The following is a 19718-nucleotide window of genomic DNA, read 5'->3' as shown; positions in this document are numbered from 1 at the left end:
CAGGAAATCAATCTCTGTCATCCATTATGAACCTTCTCCTCCTCATGGTTTGCAGAAGAGATCAGGGAAGGGATTAGTATATAAAGAACCTTCTCCTCCTCATGGTTTGCAGAAGAGATCAGGGAAGGGATTAGTATATCAAGAACCTTCTCCTCCTTATGGTTTGCAGAAGAGATCAGGGAAGGGATTAGTATATCAAGAACCTTCTCCTCCTTATGGTTTGCAGAAGAGATCAGGGAAGGGATTAGTATATCAAGAACCTTCTCCTCCTTATGGTTTGCAGAAGAGATCAGGGAAGGGATTAGTATATCAAGAACCTTCTCCTCCTTATGGTTTGCAGAAGAGATCAGGGAAGGGATTTTTATATAAAGAACCTGCTTCATTAGATTATGAAATAATGATTTATTTATATTCATTCAATGATTCATTTTAAAAGAAGCTGTTTAACCACAACTGGACTAGCTTGTAAGAAAAGAGGTATCATGAAATCTTTGCTTATATTGAATACTGTTTTGAAGAGACTTTATTACTACACAATGATATTAAATTAGGGAAATCGCATTGAAAACAAACATACTGAAGCTTTTTGACATGCACTCATCAAAGTAACATCACATGAATTAACAGAATGCTAGAACAAAACAATGCATAATAGAACCGAAAAAAAATATGACTTAGTAAGGTCCTCAGCTGAGCAAGGAGTTTTATGCACCTGCGCATGCTAGAAGCAGCATATATTCATCTCACTGACCCCATTCTGTGTCACCAGAAGGAGGTCGTACGAAGCCGTTGGTTATTTTAGTTGCTTAGTTTTAATGCATGGTTGTTTACTAAGCCTAATTTGTTTACTTTGACAGCCAATCCCAGTTTGTAGTTTGGTGTCCATTGTCTTTTTTGGTTCTATTATATATTGTTTCATTCGAGTGTTTTTTAATTCATGGGATTTTACTCTCTAAAGAGTGCATGGAAAAAACCTTTCAGTATGCCTGTTTCTCATGCTATTTTCCGATTTAGCAGTACTAAACACTTACTTGATATTAAATTACTTATAACAAAAAAATAAAACATCATTCAGCCATTGACATTGCAACATTGAATTATTGTCAACTGAGTATCTAGTGAGTAAAGTGATTACACAAAATCCCTAAAGATAGCATCTTTGTCCTTAATTTCCAGACTAGGCAATTTGTGAAAAGCCTGTGCCGCGTCTTCTAGCAGAAGTCCTGCTGTAAAGGCCCTGTGTGCATCTTTTCAAAGCAACTTTCCCTCATTCTCCATTATTTTGTCAAGGATGAAATATAAAGATTGGTATTGAAAAGCCACTTGCAGGACTCCCGCAGGAAAGACACGGTTCCATCTGTTGACAAGGTGCCCAAATGATTGCATACAAAGGTTTAAATCTCAAAGCTAATGGTCACATGTAGGAGTGTAACTAGGCATGTCTATTATTATAAGAGCCACAGGTAACATTGCTAGCCACAGAACCAGTCAGTAATGTAAATAAAGAGTGATCCTGACATGAACTTCAGAATTTAAACAATTCTAGTTAAAAAAAAAAATAGGCTCCAGTTTTGCTACTTTGGTATTTATAGTCATATTACCACAATTATCAGTGAATACCTATAAATAATTTCCATAAATGATATTGAGAATATCTAAATAAATAGTTTTTATAAGAGTTACAGATTTTGGAAAGAGAGAAACCAAATTGCAAGGCTAGCATACCAATAAACAATCTGAGTAACTTGATTGAAATCAGGGGTAGACCATATAACCTATACATCTGAATAATGTTCATTCCAATATTTATCTGCTAACTCCACATCTTACATTTTAACGCATTCCTGGGTGGTATTCTGATGATCCAACCTAGGTTTAACTCCAGACTAAACAAGAATTGTACAGGGTTACATCATACTACTCCATTGTTCATAATTAAGATAATGTACCAAATGATTAATTGAAATTCATTGTGGACTCATATCGTCAGCTTTCATCTGAACCGTCAGTGTCAGTCAATTTTGGTCCAAAAATTGATTTTGAGATTTTTGCAGAAAATGAAAGTACAAGTCCCACTCTATACATAATTAAATTTCTAGGCAGCACTTTATTTCAGTTTCTGAGATATGTGGGGATTTTCATGGCGATGCCATGCAAATTTTGGATTGAATGCGCAAATCCCATTGGAAATGTATACTGAACCAAAGCAAAGAGCAGCAGCGTGCACTTAATATGCAAATTATGCATGGTCAGCCAAACTGTCGTATCTGCAATGCATTGACGTTGCACGTAAAAGAAATGATATATTTTGCTGATCATGTGTATTGAAATTGCTGCCAGCGTTGTTGTATTCTCTATGGCGTTTTTGTACAGGGAAAATCTAAACCGCTCCAACCGAAATTACCAACTTCTAGCTCTTTTGTGATATTTCTGCACATTATCTGCACAGAATTAGGATTAGTAAAACAGAGTTATGGTTACAGGCATTTTTAAGATTATAATTAAGGACAAGGTAAAACAGGGTACAAAATCAGATGGTAGTCATCTGAGAACTAGTTAAGATACCAACAGATCTCCAAGGATAGTCATTTTGCCAGATTGCAATCTCATAAACATGAGCTAAAGCACCTCTATCATAGCACCAATCTTACACCCTTTGTGGTGTTCATAATTTCTAACCTAAAATAGTTTATGCAAATCTAATACATGCCATCAATACTGTTGTCATGTCATATCCAAAAATGAACCCTATTTGCCAACAAACAGACAAATTTGCAATACAGGCTCTCGAAATAAGAAAAGTTGGTGTGAATTTTCTAAGAATTGTCGTCACTAAAAACAACATCCACATTGTGCACTGTTTCTGCCATAACCACACCTACTGTTCTGGTTTTGAAAGGTATAATAATAATAATAATATGTCCATTTACATAGCGCAATTACTATGTGTATATACTCAACTGCGCTTTTCTACTTGGTATCATATTATTACCCCGGCTGTAGCTAAGCCGCCATACTAATAGGCGCTAAAGCGTTCAAGGAATAAATCCTACCGGGTACCCATTCACCTTACCTTGGTCGAGTGCAGCACAATGTGGATAAATTTCTTGCCGAAGGAAATTACGTCATGGCTGGGATTCAAACCCACGGCCCTCTGTTTCAAAGTCCGGAGACTAATCCACTGGGCCACAACGCTCAACGGTATGTAATGATAAGCCAGGCCACCAATTTATCATGAGTTGTTACTTTCCAAAATCTGTTGGAATCTTTTATAACACAGGAATGAAAAAGGATGTTGCAAACTGTCAAACATGAGACTCCAGTGCGCACTCTGGTTGGTTAGAATTTACTTCTTATTTCAAGAGTTGCATTTTATTGCACCTGTTTCTGCAATGGGCACCTAGGCACCACTTTTATGAAGCTTGTAAGTACTAAATGTAAGTTTTCTTCAATAGATACCATACATAGACAGTGAGAGACCTGTGCTTCTCAGCCAATCAAAACCCAGGGTTTCACTGAAATTGTCAGTGCTGTCACTGAAATTGTCAGTGCTGATGACTTTCATGAAACCCCCCTCTTGGTTATCATTTAGGATTATGTCGCAACTGTCTTGCCATAGGTTCCTTCTGGTGGTCTGTATAACTTAGGGAATGCTCTTAACTGCATCTTGTTGAAGGCATACTTGTTGATTCCTGTGTTCTTTCTCGAGTTGTCTCTCCTGGTCCCCTCACTGTAAAATACATGAAACAATAATTCCAGCAATTCAATTACAACATGGGGCATTTATATACATATGATACATGAAAAGAGTGAAAAATAAACTTTCATTTACTGGAGCTGACCTGACCTCCCCATCATAAGAAACAAAATATCTCTTGGGGGTATTACTATTCTCCAATCATCTTATTTTGTCTTCAATATTTCTTGTCTTGATCCAGATGATGTAAATAGCAATAGAGTGGAGAACTCCAGGAGGTTTAGACATGTAGTTTTCTTTTTCTTTTTAGATAATTTTATTAATCTTATGGGTATTTCTAAACTGGTTAGGTAAGTTTATGATGTAATCTAAAATGGTGATTTTTCTGTTCACTGATTGCCTTGTAAAATTTGGTTGATTCACTTAAAAATCCTTATTGTTACCCTTATTTTTGTATAATCCCCACCCAAACTGCCAAATCCAACCAACAAATCCTAAAATTGATGTCATACAACATGGCTGCTGGCCAAAGATACTGCCATTAAGAGCAAACCTGTACATCCATTTGGTTAACATTCAGATCAAGTTCTCAGATTTTTATTTTGGTCATTGCTATTTGGCAGGCAGATCCTATATAACACAAAACTGAACTATATGCAATACAAACCTGCGCATGGTGTTGAGTAAATGCACAAACATATGGGGCTCCATCTTGTGTTCATCTTGTAGTAATTGACATTGTTCTAACGTCACAGACATCCCTGTTCTATCTTTAGCACTCTTACAGCTCATGTAACGGATACCGTTTATTCTTCTCACCAACTAGAAAAAAAAAGTGTTGAAAAGATTAATTGGCTTTTATGAATCTTTTCACCCAATGAATTACTGAGAAGTGAATACTTGATAAATAAATTTGCACAAAGTCTTCATAGAAATGAAAAGGGGGGAAAAACACTTGACCCTGCTCAATAACAATCTCAAAACTCACAGATCAGATTTGCAGATGCCTACACGAATGGTTCAACATTCCCACCTAATAACTCATCAAAGTTGCTCTTTGAAATTTGTAATCAGCTACTACAGATAATATAATGTTCTTTTCACACCACTGAAGAAAAAACTCTTTCACTGCGAAAAGGAGAAAATTAGGTCCCTACCTTCCCAACCTACAAAATCATGAAAACAATTAAGTTTCTTAAGCAATTTGTACAGTAGTAAAAATATGGGCACCCGGGTTTGAAACCGAATGATGTCCTTTTTTGGGAAAAATTGATTCCATCAATGCTAAGTCCCTTAGGGGGATTTACAGCTTTTTGTCTGCCAGTTGCTATTCTGCAAGGAATCACAATTTCTTTACAATTCCATAAAATCAAACCAAATCAAACTATTTCCCAAAAATTGAATTACAAGACAGAAAACATTGCAATCAAATTCAAATAAAAAGACAATTAGACATCACTCAATTCTAAACCAATCAGAATCCTAAATGTGTGGCACTTGGGTTTGATTTTATGATTTGGGCCCTGTCTTTGAAGAGTTACAATTGATCAAATTAACGTCAACTATATGGAAATCTATCAATGTCATAATTTTGTCCTCAGAAAATTTGCACAATGTACTTTGTGAGCAAAGAGCACACTGAATTGTCAAGAAAATTATGAATATACGTCATATCTAGAAAATAATTTGAATAAATATGCATGTTAGATGTTGACGTTGCTGGCTTTCCATAGTTGTGGTTGATCGGATCAATAACAAATCTTTGTAAGATGGGTCCCAGGTGTACTGTTACCCTTGCTAACCTACCTGTCTGCTATAATGTAGTATCTCAACGTTCTTCTGTCTTTTAGACTGCACATGATGTCTCAAACTTGTCATTAATAGCTCAATACTCAGCGTGCTTGTGGAATGTGGACGGTCTGCAAAACAAATGAAGGAAAACTACATTGATCACAAAAAGACTTCCTACAACTTCATGAACACTTTCTCTGAATCATCAAGATTTATGTGTGTGTAAAATACATGTAGTAGCAATATTCAGATGAAAAGTTAACAGTCTAACATAATCAGTATGGTAGTGTAATTGTAGTGTATTCAATATAATCTGTAACTTGACAAAACTACTGATTAACCCTTTCCACGCGTACTTCGCACCAATGCACACTCGGTGCCGTGCGAACTTCGCATTTCACACTCAACAAACAATGCATTGTTTCCCTCCCTGAAAATAATTCAGTACAGATGGGTTCATGGTCCAGCGCACAAAGAGTTAACGAAAACAACCTTTAAAGGGTAATACTTTCAGGTGCAACAAATTTAGAGTAAAGCAACATAATTATTCAATGTGTTGCAATTTATGAGAATGAAGATTTAAAGAATATTGTAATTTGGTACAGATATTAATCTCTGGGGCTGTCTCACAAAACTTTAGTAAGTTACTAGTCCCCTTTTGTTGTGCTAAATGGGAGGGCAGGCCATATAACCCTGATAAAAACTTCAAGCCCCACCCTCCAAAAAAAAAAGTACCGGAAACATTCAGATGCTCTCAATAAAAATGAAATTTTAATCTACAAAGATTTCAGATTATAACTGTAGCTCATGGGGGGAAAAAGGAATCGGAATCTGACTTGCATAAGTCATGACTTGTGTAACTTTCGAACACCTTTATGACGTGGCCCCCTAGTCTGTATTCCAAAATATAAAGTCAGATGAAGACACCTACCTTCAACTTGTAGTAATCTGAGGTATCTATCAAAGTAGACATCTAGTTTATGCATGTTTTCTTTGTTGATAGCCTCTTGTAATGATGTATCTCCAAACCTGTATTAAACCAATCATTCATTTACAGTCAGGGTTTACATAATAAAATCATTTGTTTTAAAATGCATTTTAAATTGATTTAAACATTAAATTTGAAAAAACAAGGTGATTTAATTTCTTATAAAATAGAGTAATTCATAACTTTAACGGTTAGCGAAGTATTGACACCCTCTACATTGATTGGATATTGTCTTTAGTTTGAGTAGTTGTAATCCAATATACAACACAATGAAGACCACACATGACTACAATACTCATGTGTCTTTGAGAAACCTTGAAAATTTACAATCAACCCCAATCACGGAAGATTACATCTTCACCCTGACATGCTAGAGATAAATAGGCTCACAGACAGATCAAGTTTTCCATAAAAACTGAAGCCCTGTCACTCAGCAATAAAGCTTTGCTACTTTCTGACAAAATCAGAATTCTGAAAATATGGCATCACTAATAAAAGGTATATTCCATTATTTGCTGAACACCAGAAGATGCTCAAAATGAATACTACAGGGATGCCACTAGGTGTCCTCCAAAAATACTGAAACTTATCGCGGGCCGGGACAGTGTCCAAGAAAAAAAAATTTAGGGGGGGGTCCACCTTAAATTTTGGGATGGACACAGGTAAAAAATTGGACAAGCAAAAAAAAAAATATTAGGAGGGGGGGGGGGGTCCGCCCCCACCTCAAATTTAGGGGAGGGGGGGGGGGGAGGACCAAGTGGCTTCTTTACCTTGTTGTGATCGATGACTTTGAAGTCAATTAGGTTTGAAAAACTGACGGTAGTAAGTTGTTGTGTGTTTCTCATAGAACGCTAGACCAAAAGCTTCAGTCTCTGTATTTTGGTTGTTCAGCTGAACCGCGTTGGCTCCACTCACCAATACATAGACTGAAGAGTTGTTGGCCCGTACATAAAGACAACGTATCAGCTAACGCAGCCGCAGGGAGCTCCGGCCCACTTTCCGGGCCGGAGCTCCCTGGGTTCCGTATCAGCATGCAGCAGTAACGTTAGATCCAACATTCGGCGGAAACCGATTTTCAGATCGTTTATGGTACATAAAATGTCACATTATAAAAAAAATAATTACATCCAAACTTACGAGAAAATATATAAAATTCAGAAACATCGTACCTTAGACTGCAGTTACCGCTAATTCCTTTCAAATGATGATCAAAACTTAGTCATCCTCGATTCCTTCGTTGGTCATCGTAAGTTGCCATCTTGGATGACGTCATCATCTTTACAGACGTATTTACCGGTCGCTATTATACCGCGATTCGTGCCGCTGCTTTGCGCTTGTCTATGTGCGTGCGTTCGGAACTTGTTGCTCGCATTGATTGGCCAGGATATCGAGAATTCTAATCAGAAAGCCTTCATAAAAGCATAACTCAATGAACGTAGTAGGCAGTGCGCGCGTTTATAAATTATGTACTGTATAAAAGCAAATATCTCGGGGAAATATCTCTCACTCGGTCGATCGACATGCATCGTAATTGGGAGAGATAGGGGGGAAAAAAGGAGGACTTTCTGATTTTTTTAATACACAGAAAACAGGAAAAGTCGGAAATACAGAAATAGGACAGATAGCAGGAAAAAAAGCCGGAATTCCGTATAAATACGGAAAAGTGGCATCCCTGATACTAAAGTAGATCACTAATTTGAATGTCAATTTCTGTGCTTCAGTTTGGAGACTTGCAAATTAATATCCACCAACGGTCACTGAAATGAAATTTAAGCATCTGCGAGTATGCTCAAGTTGCTATTTTCAAAGGAAACAATACATTTTTAAACTTATTTTTTCTTCAAAGAAAGAAATATTAACTCACAATTCAGCAAGTGATTGTTCTTCATTGATTCCTACAGTGAACAGAACAGGAGTGACCTTGATAATTTGACCTCGACCAAGGTCATCTGGTAGCTTGGTCAAGGTGTTGATATCTAGCGGAATCTCTACAACTACATTGCATCTAAATAAAAGAAAACATAATCAATCAGAACTTTGTCAGAAAGAGTGTAAATCCATTTTTATTCAGTGTTTTGGATTGAGTATTCATGAAACTGTGAATGTTATTTAAACTGCCTGCAGATGTTGAATGACAGACTAGAATAAGGCATTAGTCATCACTGGAAACAACATTTATTCTTGTGATACATTATATTCATGAACCTTTATGAAGTAATATCATATTTGTGTATTAAACCATTATAGAGGCTTATATATAAATGTGGTTTGAATGATTTTATTGAAAAAAATCAAACCAATTGAATACAAATTTCTACATAAATTGGAAGATGCACTTCAATTACATTCATTTAAATTCATCTCAATTCATTTCCATTCCATTAAATTCAACTCAAAACAATTTAATTCAATACAAATTCATTTTATTTCATTAAACTTCATTTCATTTCAATTCATCTAAATTCAATTATCTAATTTCAATTTAACAACTGAACTCAATTCAATTTGTAAAGACCCTCTCACATAGTTCTGTGCAAGCCTTGCGGGTGATTGCCCTCAAGTTTTGAGCATGTTCAAACTTTTCTGCGTACAAATCAGACTTGCGTAGCTTCTGCGGGCAACTGCATGTGAGATACGTGCGAGATACTTTCAATGTGGGTGACTTGTGGATAGCAAAAATAGTTAACCGCAACTCACATGCAAGGCGTGCACGGAACGATGTGACGGGGCCTTAAACTCTACTTGGGTATTAATAGAAGGAGATAAATACCTGCTTCCTGAGATGAGAGGTTTATCATCTTCTGATTTGCTTGCAATTAATTTAAATGTTACTCCCTGAAGATCTTTGATTGATGCTGACATGTCTTCTAGCATCCCCATCTCATCACCTATCGTCAGAAAATATCAAAACATCACCATACATCATGTGAACATACCCAACATTAGGTTTAGAAAATAATATCTACCTTAAAGAAGTAAAGATGTTGCATAAGTCGAAAATTCTTTGAGTAAACAATGGTCTACATGTGTATTAGCCCAATGTAAGTAAATTTATCAATGTTTGAGTAATATATTCACAAGTTTCACTTTGGCAAAAAAAATTGTTAAATTCTGTCTTAATTTCTGTATTGTGTTTCTTTTTAAAAATGTGTGCAATAAACAGTCATTCTATTCAGTCAACAATCTTTAAATGATTAGTAGACTGTTGCATAGACAGGTATAGCTAAAAAATAATACAAAACAACTTCAAAGGCTGTAGATCCTGTTTAATATTGTAATATGAAAAGCAGAAACGATACTAATACCTAACTATCCTCCGTAAAAGATCAGAATTTGTAAATGTCTTTATTTTTCCTATTCTGAACATGAAGCAAAAATATGCAACCATTTTCTTTAGCTGATTGCACTGCACTTTGTAACATAGTTTCACACCAGGTGTTATTTATATGCTACATGGTAGAAATAATACATCATTAATTTGTAAAACCGTACCATATGTACTGAGAAGACTCTCAAAGTGAGCTAAGAATCCTAGCTTACAAAGCTGCTTGAGATATCCCCTGTTGTTAAGATTCTCTTTGAATTGTGTAACTACACCGACGATCAGAGATGTGATCTGATGGAAAGAAAGGGAGAGGAAACATTTTATCAGTTCTATTAGATTCTCAAACTCCCGAGTACATTTGTGAGGGGGTCACATAGCAAACGTAATGGGCCTTGTTAAAAACTTATGCTACCAATAACAGGTTGTAAACTACTGTTACAAGCTATTGAAATCCTGGCAAGTGAATAGATAAGAGCAAGTCTGTCATAGTATTGCAACACTTATTCCTCAATGGAAGTGTTTATCATAAAGGATCATAATTCTTTCTACATGTAACTTGATTTTAATGTACTGAATGATGTATTTCACTACATAAGATTTCATCTTGATAATCCATGTCCCTAATTTGTATTATTTTGTTATTGTAATATCCTTGCCATTTACAGTAAAGTGTAATTGCACAACAAATCTATAATCATATACTGCATGTTAATGAGGGTAATATATTAAGTTTCTAATATACTGTAAGGTCAATATATTACTTACAAGAAAACCTTAAATACTCAAGTATATGAGCAATTCCATAGAGCCTGTGTGTTCGACTACAGACACATGGAACCCTATAACAATATTGACTTGAGCAGTTCTTGAAGTGAAGTCAATAATGGGGGGAAATGGGGGTTGGACGTACAAAAATGTTGAGTACTTTATGGAACTTTCTATATGTGTACATTGATATATTCATATAATACTACATACCACTTGACAGAATACAAGGTCTCTTCTGTTCTGTAGATTCTGCAGAAAATCAAGGTTTTTGTATTCCTCCTGGAGCAGAAACAAAAATCAATTCAAAGACATCATGACCACTAAGTATTACATTTCACTTTCATTAATGATTAAGGAAGAACAAACAATTATCAAGAAAAGTATGGTAAAATGTAAGTACAATACAGTGTCTCATATAACAACAGTAAAAAGAAAAATTTGAAAGTGTGGTGCAAGATGATATTTTAGCATCCTCCCTATTTCATAACTTATATTGTAATACCTGTTTATCAACATACCATATGTCACAAACTTAAAACCTTCTCCCAAATAATCCTAACGATGGTAAATAAGATAAAGACAGCAATAGCTAAAACATCAATGCTCTTGTGATAAACTTTTTGGGAGGTTATCACTTTTTCTATTGAAAAGTATCCCATTCTTCCTGGTCAACCTTGATTCACCTTTGAACAAATCAGTTTATAACGGTTCTTCCGAATACCAGGGCAGGGAATGATTTACCTGTAATCTCTGGAATCCCACACTGAACTTGGCTTGTTCTTGAAGCTTGATAAGAGCTTCATTCAGTGATTGGAGTCCTGGGTCGACTGCTACCATTCGCTCCTCAGCATTAGCTGACTCTGGTAACATCTCAACCACCTGCTGAAGCATACTCACTGAATCCTCTATCTTCTTACACATACAATCCTGTATCATAACAAATATAGTTTATTTGTTTTGAAATCTGAACAAATGAAAGACATAGCATCTCGAAGGGATATTGTGTTTTCTGCGCCAATTGATGACTCCATGCAAGTTAATTTACGGCAAATTTATTCCATTAATGTGTATCATGAAGCAATTAATCAAATGATTTTAAGTGAAACCCATTTTAAGTTACTAAAAAATCAATTCATATGATTCAGATGACAGCTTATTTCTCAAAGAAAATCACTGAAAACATTGACTGGAATGATAATGGAACACTCCCCTAAGGCCAGATTCATGAAGAACTTTTGATAATGGGAACTTTACTATTATGGTATCTGAGGAAACATGTATCAGTAGCTCATCAAAATCAAGGTTTACATGGCAGTTCCCATGGTAAAAAAGTTGCCAAAATTGTACAGAATGAAACAGATCCCTGTATGCAACAAAATAATAATGAAATACATGTATTGCATCTTTTATCTTCATTACAATAATGTATCTGCAATCTTCCCTATGTAAAATAAAAATTATTATCCATCCAATAAAATAAACTGTGAGAGTTAGGAGGAAACTAAACAATGTTTACTGGCCAACTTTTGAAATAGGCACAAGTCCTCATAGGGTTCTATGTAATGTTTTGAAACAGAAAGTGTCTATTACTCACCCATGATGGGACACCTTCTCTATTAGGGCAAGCTTTCCCTGGTAAACAAAGTCCATTCAGTTCCCAATCTTCATAGCTACCATTAGATACACTAGTACTAGGAACGGTAGATCCACTGCTGGAGCTTAGCATACTACTCCTCTGGGGAGGCTGAAAAGGAAATAGAAAAGTTTCATATTTCTCAGTGTACTTTCCATGTTATGGTATATTACATTACGTGGTAACTGTTTTCGATCTTCAGACATCTTAAGTTATGGTATGTATTAAGTTCTTGTCTTTTAATCTACATGTATCTCATTGTCAAAACTTTGTGATTCGGCTACATGCTGATCAAGTCATCATAGCGATGATTTAGTGGTTGTGGTTATTCTACTTGAATGCAAAGAAAGCATGGGAGCTTATAAGTTAGTAACCAGATAATTGATGGGTTTTGGTCCTTTCCAAAGGACAGGGTAATAAAATATTGACTTGATTTTGAATAAGATTACCACTTCTCTGCCAACTACAAAGCTCTAATACATAAATGTGTAAGTACAAGTAGTATAAGGAATAAATCATAGCAATCACTTTTAAATTAAAAACAGAGATTGAAATTATTCAGGCCATATGCACTAGTAGCTGACTTTACAGTTGTATTTCAAAGGGGGTAAAAATAACTAAATTTATAACATTAATTGATTCAAGACATCAATTAATTGATTCAAGACATCAATTAATTGATTCTTACCTTTCACAATTAAATTATAAGACTATTTTACTAATTACTGTTGACACAATGTTGTTTGCATTCATAAAAAATGGATCCAAAATGAATTGATCTCCATCATGAGACCAATCAAATACAATATACACCTACCGAGGAAACACTGATACTGCTGTTGCGTGAATTCCCAGCACTACCATTGTCATTACTAACAGGATGATGATGTGATTTATGATGCTTACGATCTGATTTCCCTTCAGCTTTAGTAGCATCTTGATATGATCCATGGGTTTTCTGTAATGCTGGAACTACACATTGCTCTAGGAGTAAGGTCACCTGAAAGATTAATATGACACAGAAATGTATATATGGGACTGGAATGTAATCCATGAATAAAAGATCCTCAGTTTACCTTATCCATGTTTAAAGTATTTGTAGGTTACATACTCAAAGATGGAGATACTATAATGAATTTGAGTTTTTAAATTTACCTTTCAATTCTCAGTACAACTTTTTGAATTCCCAATCTATGGAAGGATAATATCCATTAGTTGTACTCCATATAAATTTTGACAAAAGTTAGGTTTTACAGGCTCAATAATGTGACAACCCCCCCAAACAGACTTTAATTCCATTGATATTAAACTTATGAATAACAATACAACTGAAATGAAATCTCAGCACATATTCCAATCCCAAGGTCCCCAGGATGGTCATTTTTTTCTATTAATCAAATAATATGCACACCTAACACATTAAAGGCTGATATCAAATGAATAACAGGCGATTTGGTATCATTTATTACAAGTGACAGAATTTCATGTGGATGATATTTTATAATTGTCAACGAAATATATTCACTTACATGTAGGTGGATCTAAAATTAATATTTTTTTATGAAATGGATGAAATATATATATATATTTTGTGACTTGCGTATTGTAAATTAAAAGAACAATCTACAAGGAAAAATGTCAATCTAAATATAGAAACAAATGACTGCATACTAAGGAGATATTGAAATTGGTAGCAATTACTGGAAAAACCTCTGATACAATTTGAAAAAAAAAACAACCAAAACAAGCAAACACGAAACTAAAGACAGGAATACTTGTGAGTGAACCTGTAGCTCCACAAACCAAAAAATATATATTATTTGAAAATAACTAAAACTACAGTTATTCCATACCAGTATAATGAAGGAGAAATCGCAAAAGTAAATAAGAAACAATAAATAACATGAACACATCAAATCTCTTAAAACAAATTATATTCACTGTAGGTTATGTCGGTTTAGGTAGAGATACTATTAAAATCATGAAATGGATAAGCGCAAAGAGACTTATTTGTTATGCGCTATACAAAAACTGACCATTATTATTAATATTGAACAAAAAAAAACCCTGGAGAAACATTCTATTCAGCAGTCATTGGCCAAAGTATAAAAAACAAAAACAAAGTGGTACTTAATATAAAAAAAAGTTATAATATTGACTCACAACAAGGAAATTACTGAAAGCAGGGCTCGACACTAGCGCCGGTCCGACGGTCCCAGACCGGTAAAAATCGATGTCGGGCCGGTAGATTTTCAGAAATAGCAAGATTTACTGGTCCGACATGACCAGTAAAAAATATCATTGTCGGGCCAGTAATTTTTCCAAAAATAGCAAGACTTATGGTTCCGACATAAACAGTAATAAAAACCATTGTTGGGCCAGTAACTTTTCCAGAAATTGTCAAATTCGCTAGTCCAACATAAACATAAAAAATATTCCATGACTCAAATTGCAAACCATTTTCCTCCCGTTAAATTCTGGCATTTACACACAGAACACACACAGAATGAATCGCATGCAATTTTTAATAGGGTAACATACAGTGTACATACGGATAGCCAGCCACACAGCCCACATGGTAAATTTTCTACTGGCTGCACGAACGAAGCTTGGCTAACCTCTGGCAGAAATCTCTCACAGAACTGTCAAAATTCACATTTCACACTAATGAAAAGCTCTTATATTGTCCATATTTCCTAAAAATTGGGGTAACTCTGTCATTTGTAAGCAGTAAAAGGAGAAATTTTCACTTCTGTTTTAGTTCAAAGAGATCGGGTTTCGAGTGATATCGTCTGAATACATGATAGCCCCACATATGCATTTGTGTGTGTGTTGATACACTTGGTTTCTTTCGTAGCTATATCTTAATTGAGCCAAAAAGAAACTGATAATTTATTTATGATTATATTTTTAGCTTTCTTCCTTTGTTTTCTTTCCTTCTTTCTTTTCAATCTTTCTTTGTTTCTTCCCTCTCTTCTTTAATTTTTTGTTACTGTCTTTCTTTTTTAATTTTCCCTTTTCTTTGTCTTTCGTTCTTTCTGTCCTTTTAATATTTTTCTCTATTTCTAATGCTCTTTCTTTTTCTTTCTTTTTTTATTTCCTTCTTTCTTTAATTCTCGAGTCCCATCCATCCTATATTTATCTCTTCTTTCTTTCTTCCTTTCCTTCCTTCTTTTTCCCTTTCTTTCCTTCATTCTTTGTTACTTTCTGTGTTTCTTTCTTCATTCCATCCATCCTTTCTTTACCCTTTCTTGTTTTTATTTCTTCCTTCTTTCAGCCCTTTCTCTCTTTCATTCCTTCCTCTCTTCTTTCTGTCTTTTGTTCTTTCCTTTTCCCCTTTGTTCCATCTATCCTTTTACCTTTTTTTTTTTTTTTTTTACTGCTTGCTTCCTTTCCTTTCTTCTTTCGTTCTTTCTTTCTTTGAAGTTCGGTCTTTCTTTTTGTTCTTCCTTTCATCTATTCTTTTACATTTTCTTTCTTTTTTATATTGCTTGCTTGCTTGCTTCCTTCTTTATTTCTTTCCTTCATTCTTTTTTCCTTCTATCATTTTCCCTTTTCTTGATTTCTTCTTTCAATTCTTTCTTTCTGTTTTCTTCTTTCCATCTCTCCTTTTACCCTTTCTTTCGTTTTTATTGCTTCTTTCCTTCATTACTTTGTCTTTTGTTCTTTCTTTCTATATTGCTTGCTTCATTTCTTTCCTTCATTCCTTTTTTTTCTTTTGTTCTTTCTTTCCTTCCTTTCCTTGTTTAGCTTTTTTTTCCTTCCTTCACATTTTTCTTTACCTTTTTCTTCCTTTGTTTCTTTTATTCTTTCTTTCTATCTTTTTTTCCTTCTTTCCATCTCTCCTTTTACCCTTTCTTTCATGTTTTATTGCATCTTTCTTTCCTTTTTTCATTACTTTCTGTCTTTTGTTTTTTCTTACTTTATTGCTTGCTTCATTTCTTTCCTTCTTTTTTTCTTTCTTTCTTTGTGTTTCTTTCTTTCTTTCTTTCCTTCCTTTTTTCTTTTGTTCTATCTTTCTTATTTTGTTCTTTCTTTCTTTCTTTAGTTCTTTCTTTTTTTCCTTCACATCTATCCTTTCTTTACCTTTGCCTTTTTCTTCCTTCCTTTCTTTTATTCTTTTTCTTTTGTCTTTCATTCCTTCATTTTTTTTTTGGGGGGGGGGGGGGGTAACAAGAAAGGACAGCAAAATAAACTCACGCATTTTTTAAATGTTTTCTTTATTTTTTGGGACCAGTAGATTTTAGGTTCGGACCAGTAAAAAATTGAAAAACTGGGTATCTACTGGTCCGACATGAATAGGTTGGACCAGTAGAAAAAAAGGGTTAGCGTGGAGCCCTGCTGAAAGCAATAAAATTAATATTCTCCCTTACTTTAACTATGATGATGTGTATTTAAATGAATTTGCCAAAAATAAAAGAAATTTCAAAATGCCCTCTTTAGTACATTTAAACCTAATAATCATACTACTTTCGAAAATGGTACAAGTACCTGCCTGAGAACCTCAATTTTGTTACAATAGTTTTAAGCTGTAAAAGTATTACTTGAATGTTCCGTTGATGAATATGCAAAAACAAACATCCCATGAAATAAAATTTGTATCTTTTTTGCTCTTGAAAATATCAATAACTTTATATGTACTTGCAGAAGCAAAGCTGGATAGCACGGTTTAGTAAAATGCCAATTACTCAAAGAAAAAATATATTGAAATATATTAAATTCTAAAATTATCATATCAAAACTCTTACAGTTTTTATTCATATATTCGAAATTAGTGTTGTTGTTAAAGCTGAATGAAGTTTATTCAATGAAATGCAGTACATTGAGAAGATAATACTTTATAATATATTGGGTTAAGATATAACACATACATTTTCATGCAAGATTTGAATTAATAAATAAAGCACTGGCAGTAAACATTAACATGTAACAATTTTCAGAACAATACACAAAACAAATTAAATCAAATGGAGGCACAGGTGAAGTATACAGGGTTGATAAAAGCACAGTTAAAGACACTCTCCCAATATGTATACAATGATTAAGATGTCAAATTAGTACAAATGGGATTACATGGCCTTTACAGCATCATGCAAAAAAAATCTTAAATGTAGAAACCTACCTCTCTGCAGAAGATTTTAATCTTTTTTTTAAATAACATCATAACAAACAAGAAACATTGAAATAGATGTTAGTTGAGTATTCACACTGATAATTGTACAAACAGGGCTATTTAAATTATTATTCATACATTGTACGCGCTATGGTACTTTTTGTTTTTAGCGCCTCTAAATATCCATTATTATTATTTTTATTATTATTTATGGACAAGAAAATAAATAAATTGGATATTCTTCTAGATACCAAACACAGCAAGAGCTTCTAAATCTACCCCAATTTGGCATTAAACATTGATTATTAAAAACACTTTATGAAGGCCAACACATATAATAATAACAAAAATATTTCATGTTAACACAAAAGCTAACACAAAAGTCAATATAGGTTAACAAGTCAAGTGCATCAGCAAATGATAAAAATGAGGTGCTATTTACATCATATTGTTAGAATTTTAAAACTTGTTAAAAACATAATTTTTATGGAAGTAATTACGCATTGTTACAAAATAGATGTTACTTTGATAAAAAATTGTCTCGAATCTACACACACTTCCAATAAAAAAAAATAAGTGATATCAAAGGCCCATATTCTAAAATCGGTTTTAACTTAGACGATGTCTAACTCTGCGCTAAACTTATGGGAAGCAAAAATGTCAAAATATTGTTGACATTTTATGTTTCTTCTGTTTACAGTGTTTTCCTATTATGCTATAATGGTGAAGAAAAATAATTCAGTTATTATTCCTAATTGATCACTTACAAATGATCGGAGTAACACATAACCTGTACTCTAAAAGATTTGTATCAAAATTGGCTTTCCATAGTCAAACCACAAATTTAGATTAAAGTTTATATTAAACCTGACTTCAGAATACAAACCAACGAATGTATGCATTTTGAGTTAGGGGAAGGTAATTGTTATTTTACATTTTTTTTGGCAAATCATTGAGAAACCACACAGACATTAAGTGGTATTGTCATAAGTATACCCTGGTTATAAGTGCAGAGTAAAAAGGAATTCTAGAATATTTTGTTTATGTTGTATTACCTGTTCATATAGTGCTTGTGTCATATGCTTCATGGTAGTAACGTCTTTATACTTGGCAGCTAAGCTAACGTCCTTACAGCATTGATCAACCTTCTCTCTTAGTTCTGATACTCTTGTTAATACATCAGCTGCTTGTGATGATAGGCAGTGGTTGTTACCAACACTAAATAGATAAAATGACAAAATATTAATTCATTGGTAAAAAATCCTTATAATGGGTTTAAGAATAAATTAATAAATGTAGGTATTTTCATGTTTGAGTTTATCAATTTAAGGAAAAGTAAAATGAGAATGAATTATATAATTTAATTTACTCTTTAATATTCAAAGAGTAAAATGGTAAAAGCAAACACTTTTTGCAAAGAGAAATTAATTGAAGTACATAATCTTATTCTGCCAATATAAGGAGCGCTGAACAATACTGATTAATTCCTCACATCAATTTTTCTATAACTTGAGTGCATGACTGCTAAACATTAGTCACAACAAAGATTGATCATATAAAAAGTGGGGAAAATATTTGAGAGATTTTACAGGGATAAAACATGTGAAGTTATCTGTGAAAACGACTAACCAGAGGGGGGAATTATAGACATTTTAATCAACTTCATATCATTTTGAGAAGGATATCACTCACAGTCTACTCTGTTCATCTGCATATTGTTGGAATAATCTTCTTAATCCTCCATGTTTGAATTTCATTGTGTGTGCACAGGGTGCTCCAAAGGTGATGGTGTTATATACAACTCCTGTATCATAAAACAAAATTTATGATTACTATTATAGTATAGTTTAAACTTCATTGTGTGTGCACATGGTGCCTTGAATGTGAGTGTTATATATAACTATTGTATCATAAAAATAAAACAATAGTAAATAAGGTTCAAAAGTAATAACACAATCTATGTATCTATAATTGTTTAGTTAAACACCATGTGTGTGTATAATAACGTAATGAAATGTGTACGACATAAGTTCCCTGTGATTTGGAACTCCATCCTAGATATGTAATTGAAAGCAAGTCTGTTCAAAGTCATTCAAAAAGAGATTAAAGCAGTTTCTATATCTTAAATATGTATAGTTATTTTTTCTTGTAGATTGACTCATTTTTACAGTCCTGCATTTTTATGCTGTTTTTCTGTTTGTGTTTTTTTTTGTTTATATATCATGCTTAATTCTTTATCTTATTGTTTCTCTATACTATGTCATGTGATCAATATTTTGGGATGTGCGCTTACACAAGGCCACTTGGCTTTATTTATGCAGTTCCCCATTTCATTTTCATTTTTTACTCTTGCTTGTAAATATATTGATTCTCATACCTTGCTTTATAATTGTTTTTATCGAG

The 19718-nt window shown here is 33.8% G+C and overlaps 1 protein-coding gene across 7 annotated transcripts in view; it reads right to left on the bottom strand.

The window, feature by feature from the left end:
* Positions 1–497: 497 nt before the first annotated feature.
* Positions 498–19718, bottom strand: part of LOC129260790 (inositol polyphosphate-4-phosphatase type I A-like) — a 36576-nt gene continuing 17355 nt past the window's right edge. For 4 of the 7 annotated variants that reach the window (XM_064114271.1, XM_064114274.1, XM_064114272.1 and 1 more), the window contains exons 12-25: positions 19008–19119; positions 18371–18533; positions 17325–17345; positions 13020–13202; positions 12164–12313; positions 11311–11496; positions 10780–10848; positions 9969–10092; positions 9247–9364; positions 8341–8481; positions 6420–6517; positions 5504–5616; positions 4365–4519; positions 498–3730 (exon numbers count right to left, since the gene is read on the bottom strand). In XM_064114271.1, coding sequence (XP_063970341.1) covers positions 3595–3730; positions 4365–4519; positions 5504–5616; positions 6420–6517; positions 8341–8481; positions 9247–9364; positions 9969–10092; positions 10780–10848; positions 11311–11496; positions 12164–12313; positions 13020–13202; positions 17325–17345; positions 18371–18533; positions 19008–19119 — 1769 coding nt within the window. In that variant the 3' untranslated portion in view covers positions 498–3594. The remainder of the gene's footprint in view (positions 3731–4364; positions 4520–5503; positions 5617–6419; positions 6518–8340; positions 8482–9246; positions 9365–9968; positions 10093–10779; positions 10849–11310; positions 11497–12163; positions 12314–13019; positions 13203–17324; positions 17346–18370; positions 18534–19007; positions 19120–19718) is intronic. The other 3 variants (XM_064114273.1, XM_064114277.1, XM_064114278.1) reach the window with 1 other exon arrangement.

Source organism: Lytechinus pictus, unplaced genomic scaffold (assembly GCF_037042905.1).
Source record: "Lytechinus pictus isolate F3 Inbred unplaced genomic scaffold, Lp3.0 scaffold_19, whole genome shotgun sequence".
Taxonomy (NCBI): domain Eukaryota; kingdom Metazoa; phylum Echinodermata; class Echinoidea; order Temnopleuroida; family Toxopneustidae; genus Lytechinus; species Lytechinus pictus.
This window is presented reverse-complemented; position numbering and strand designations above follow the sequence as displayed.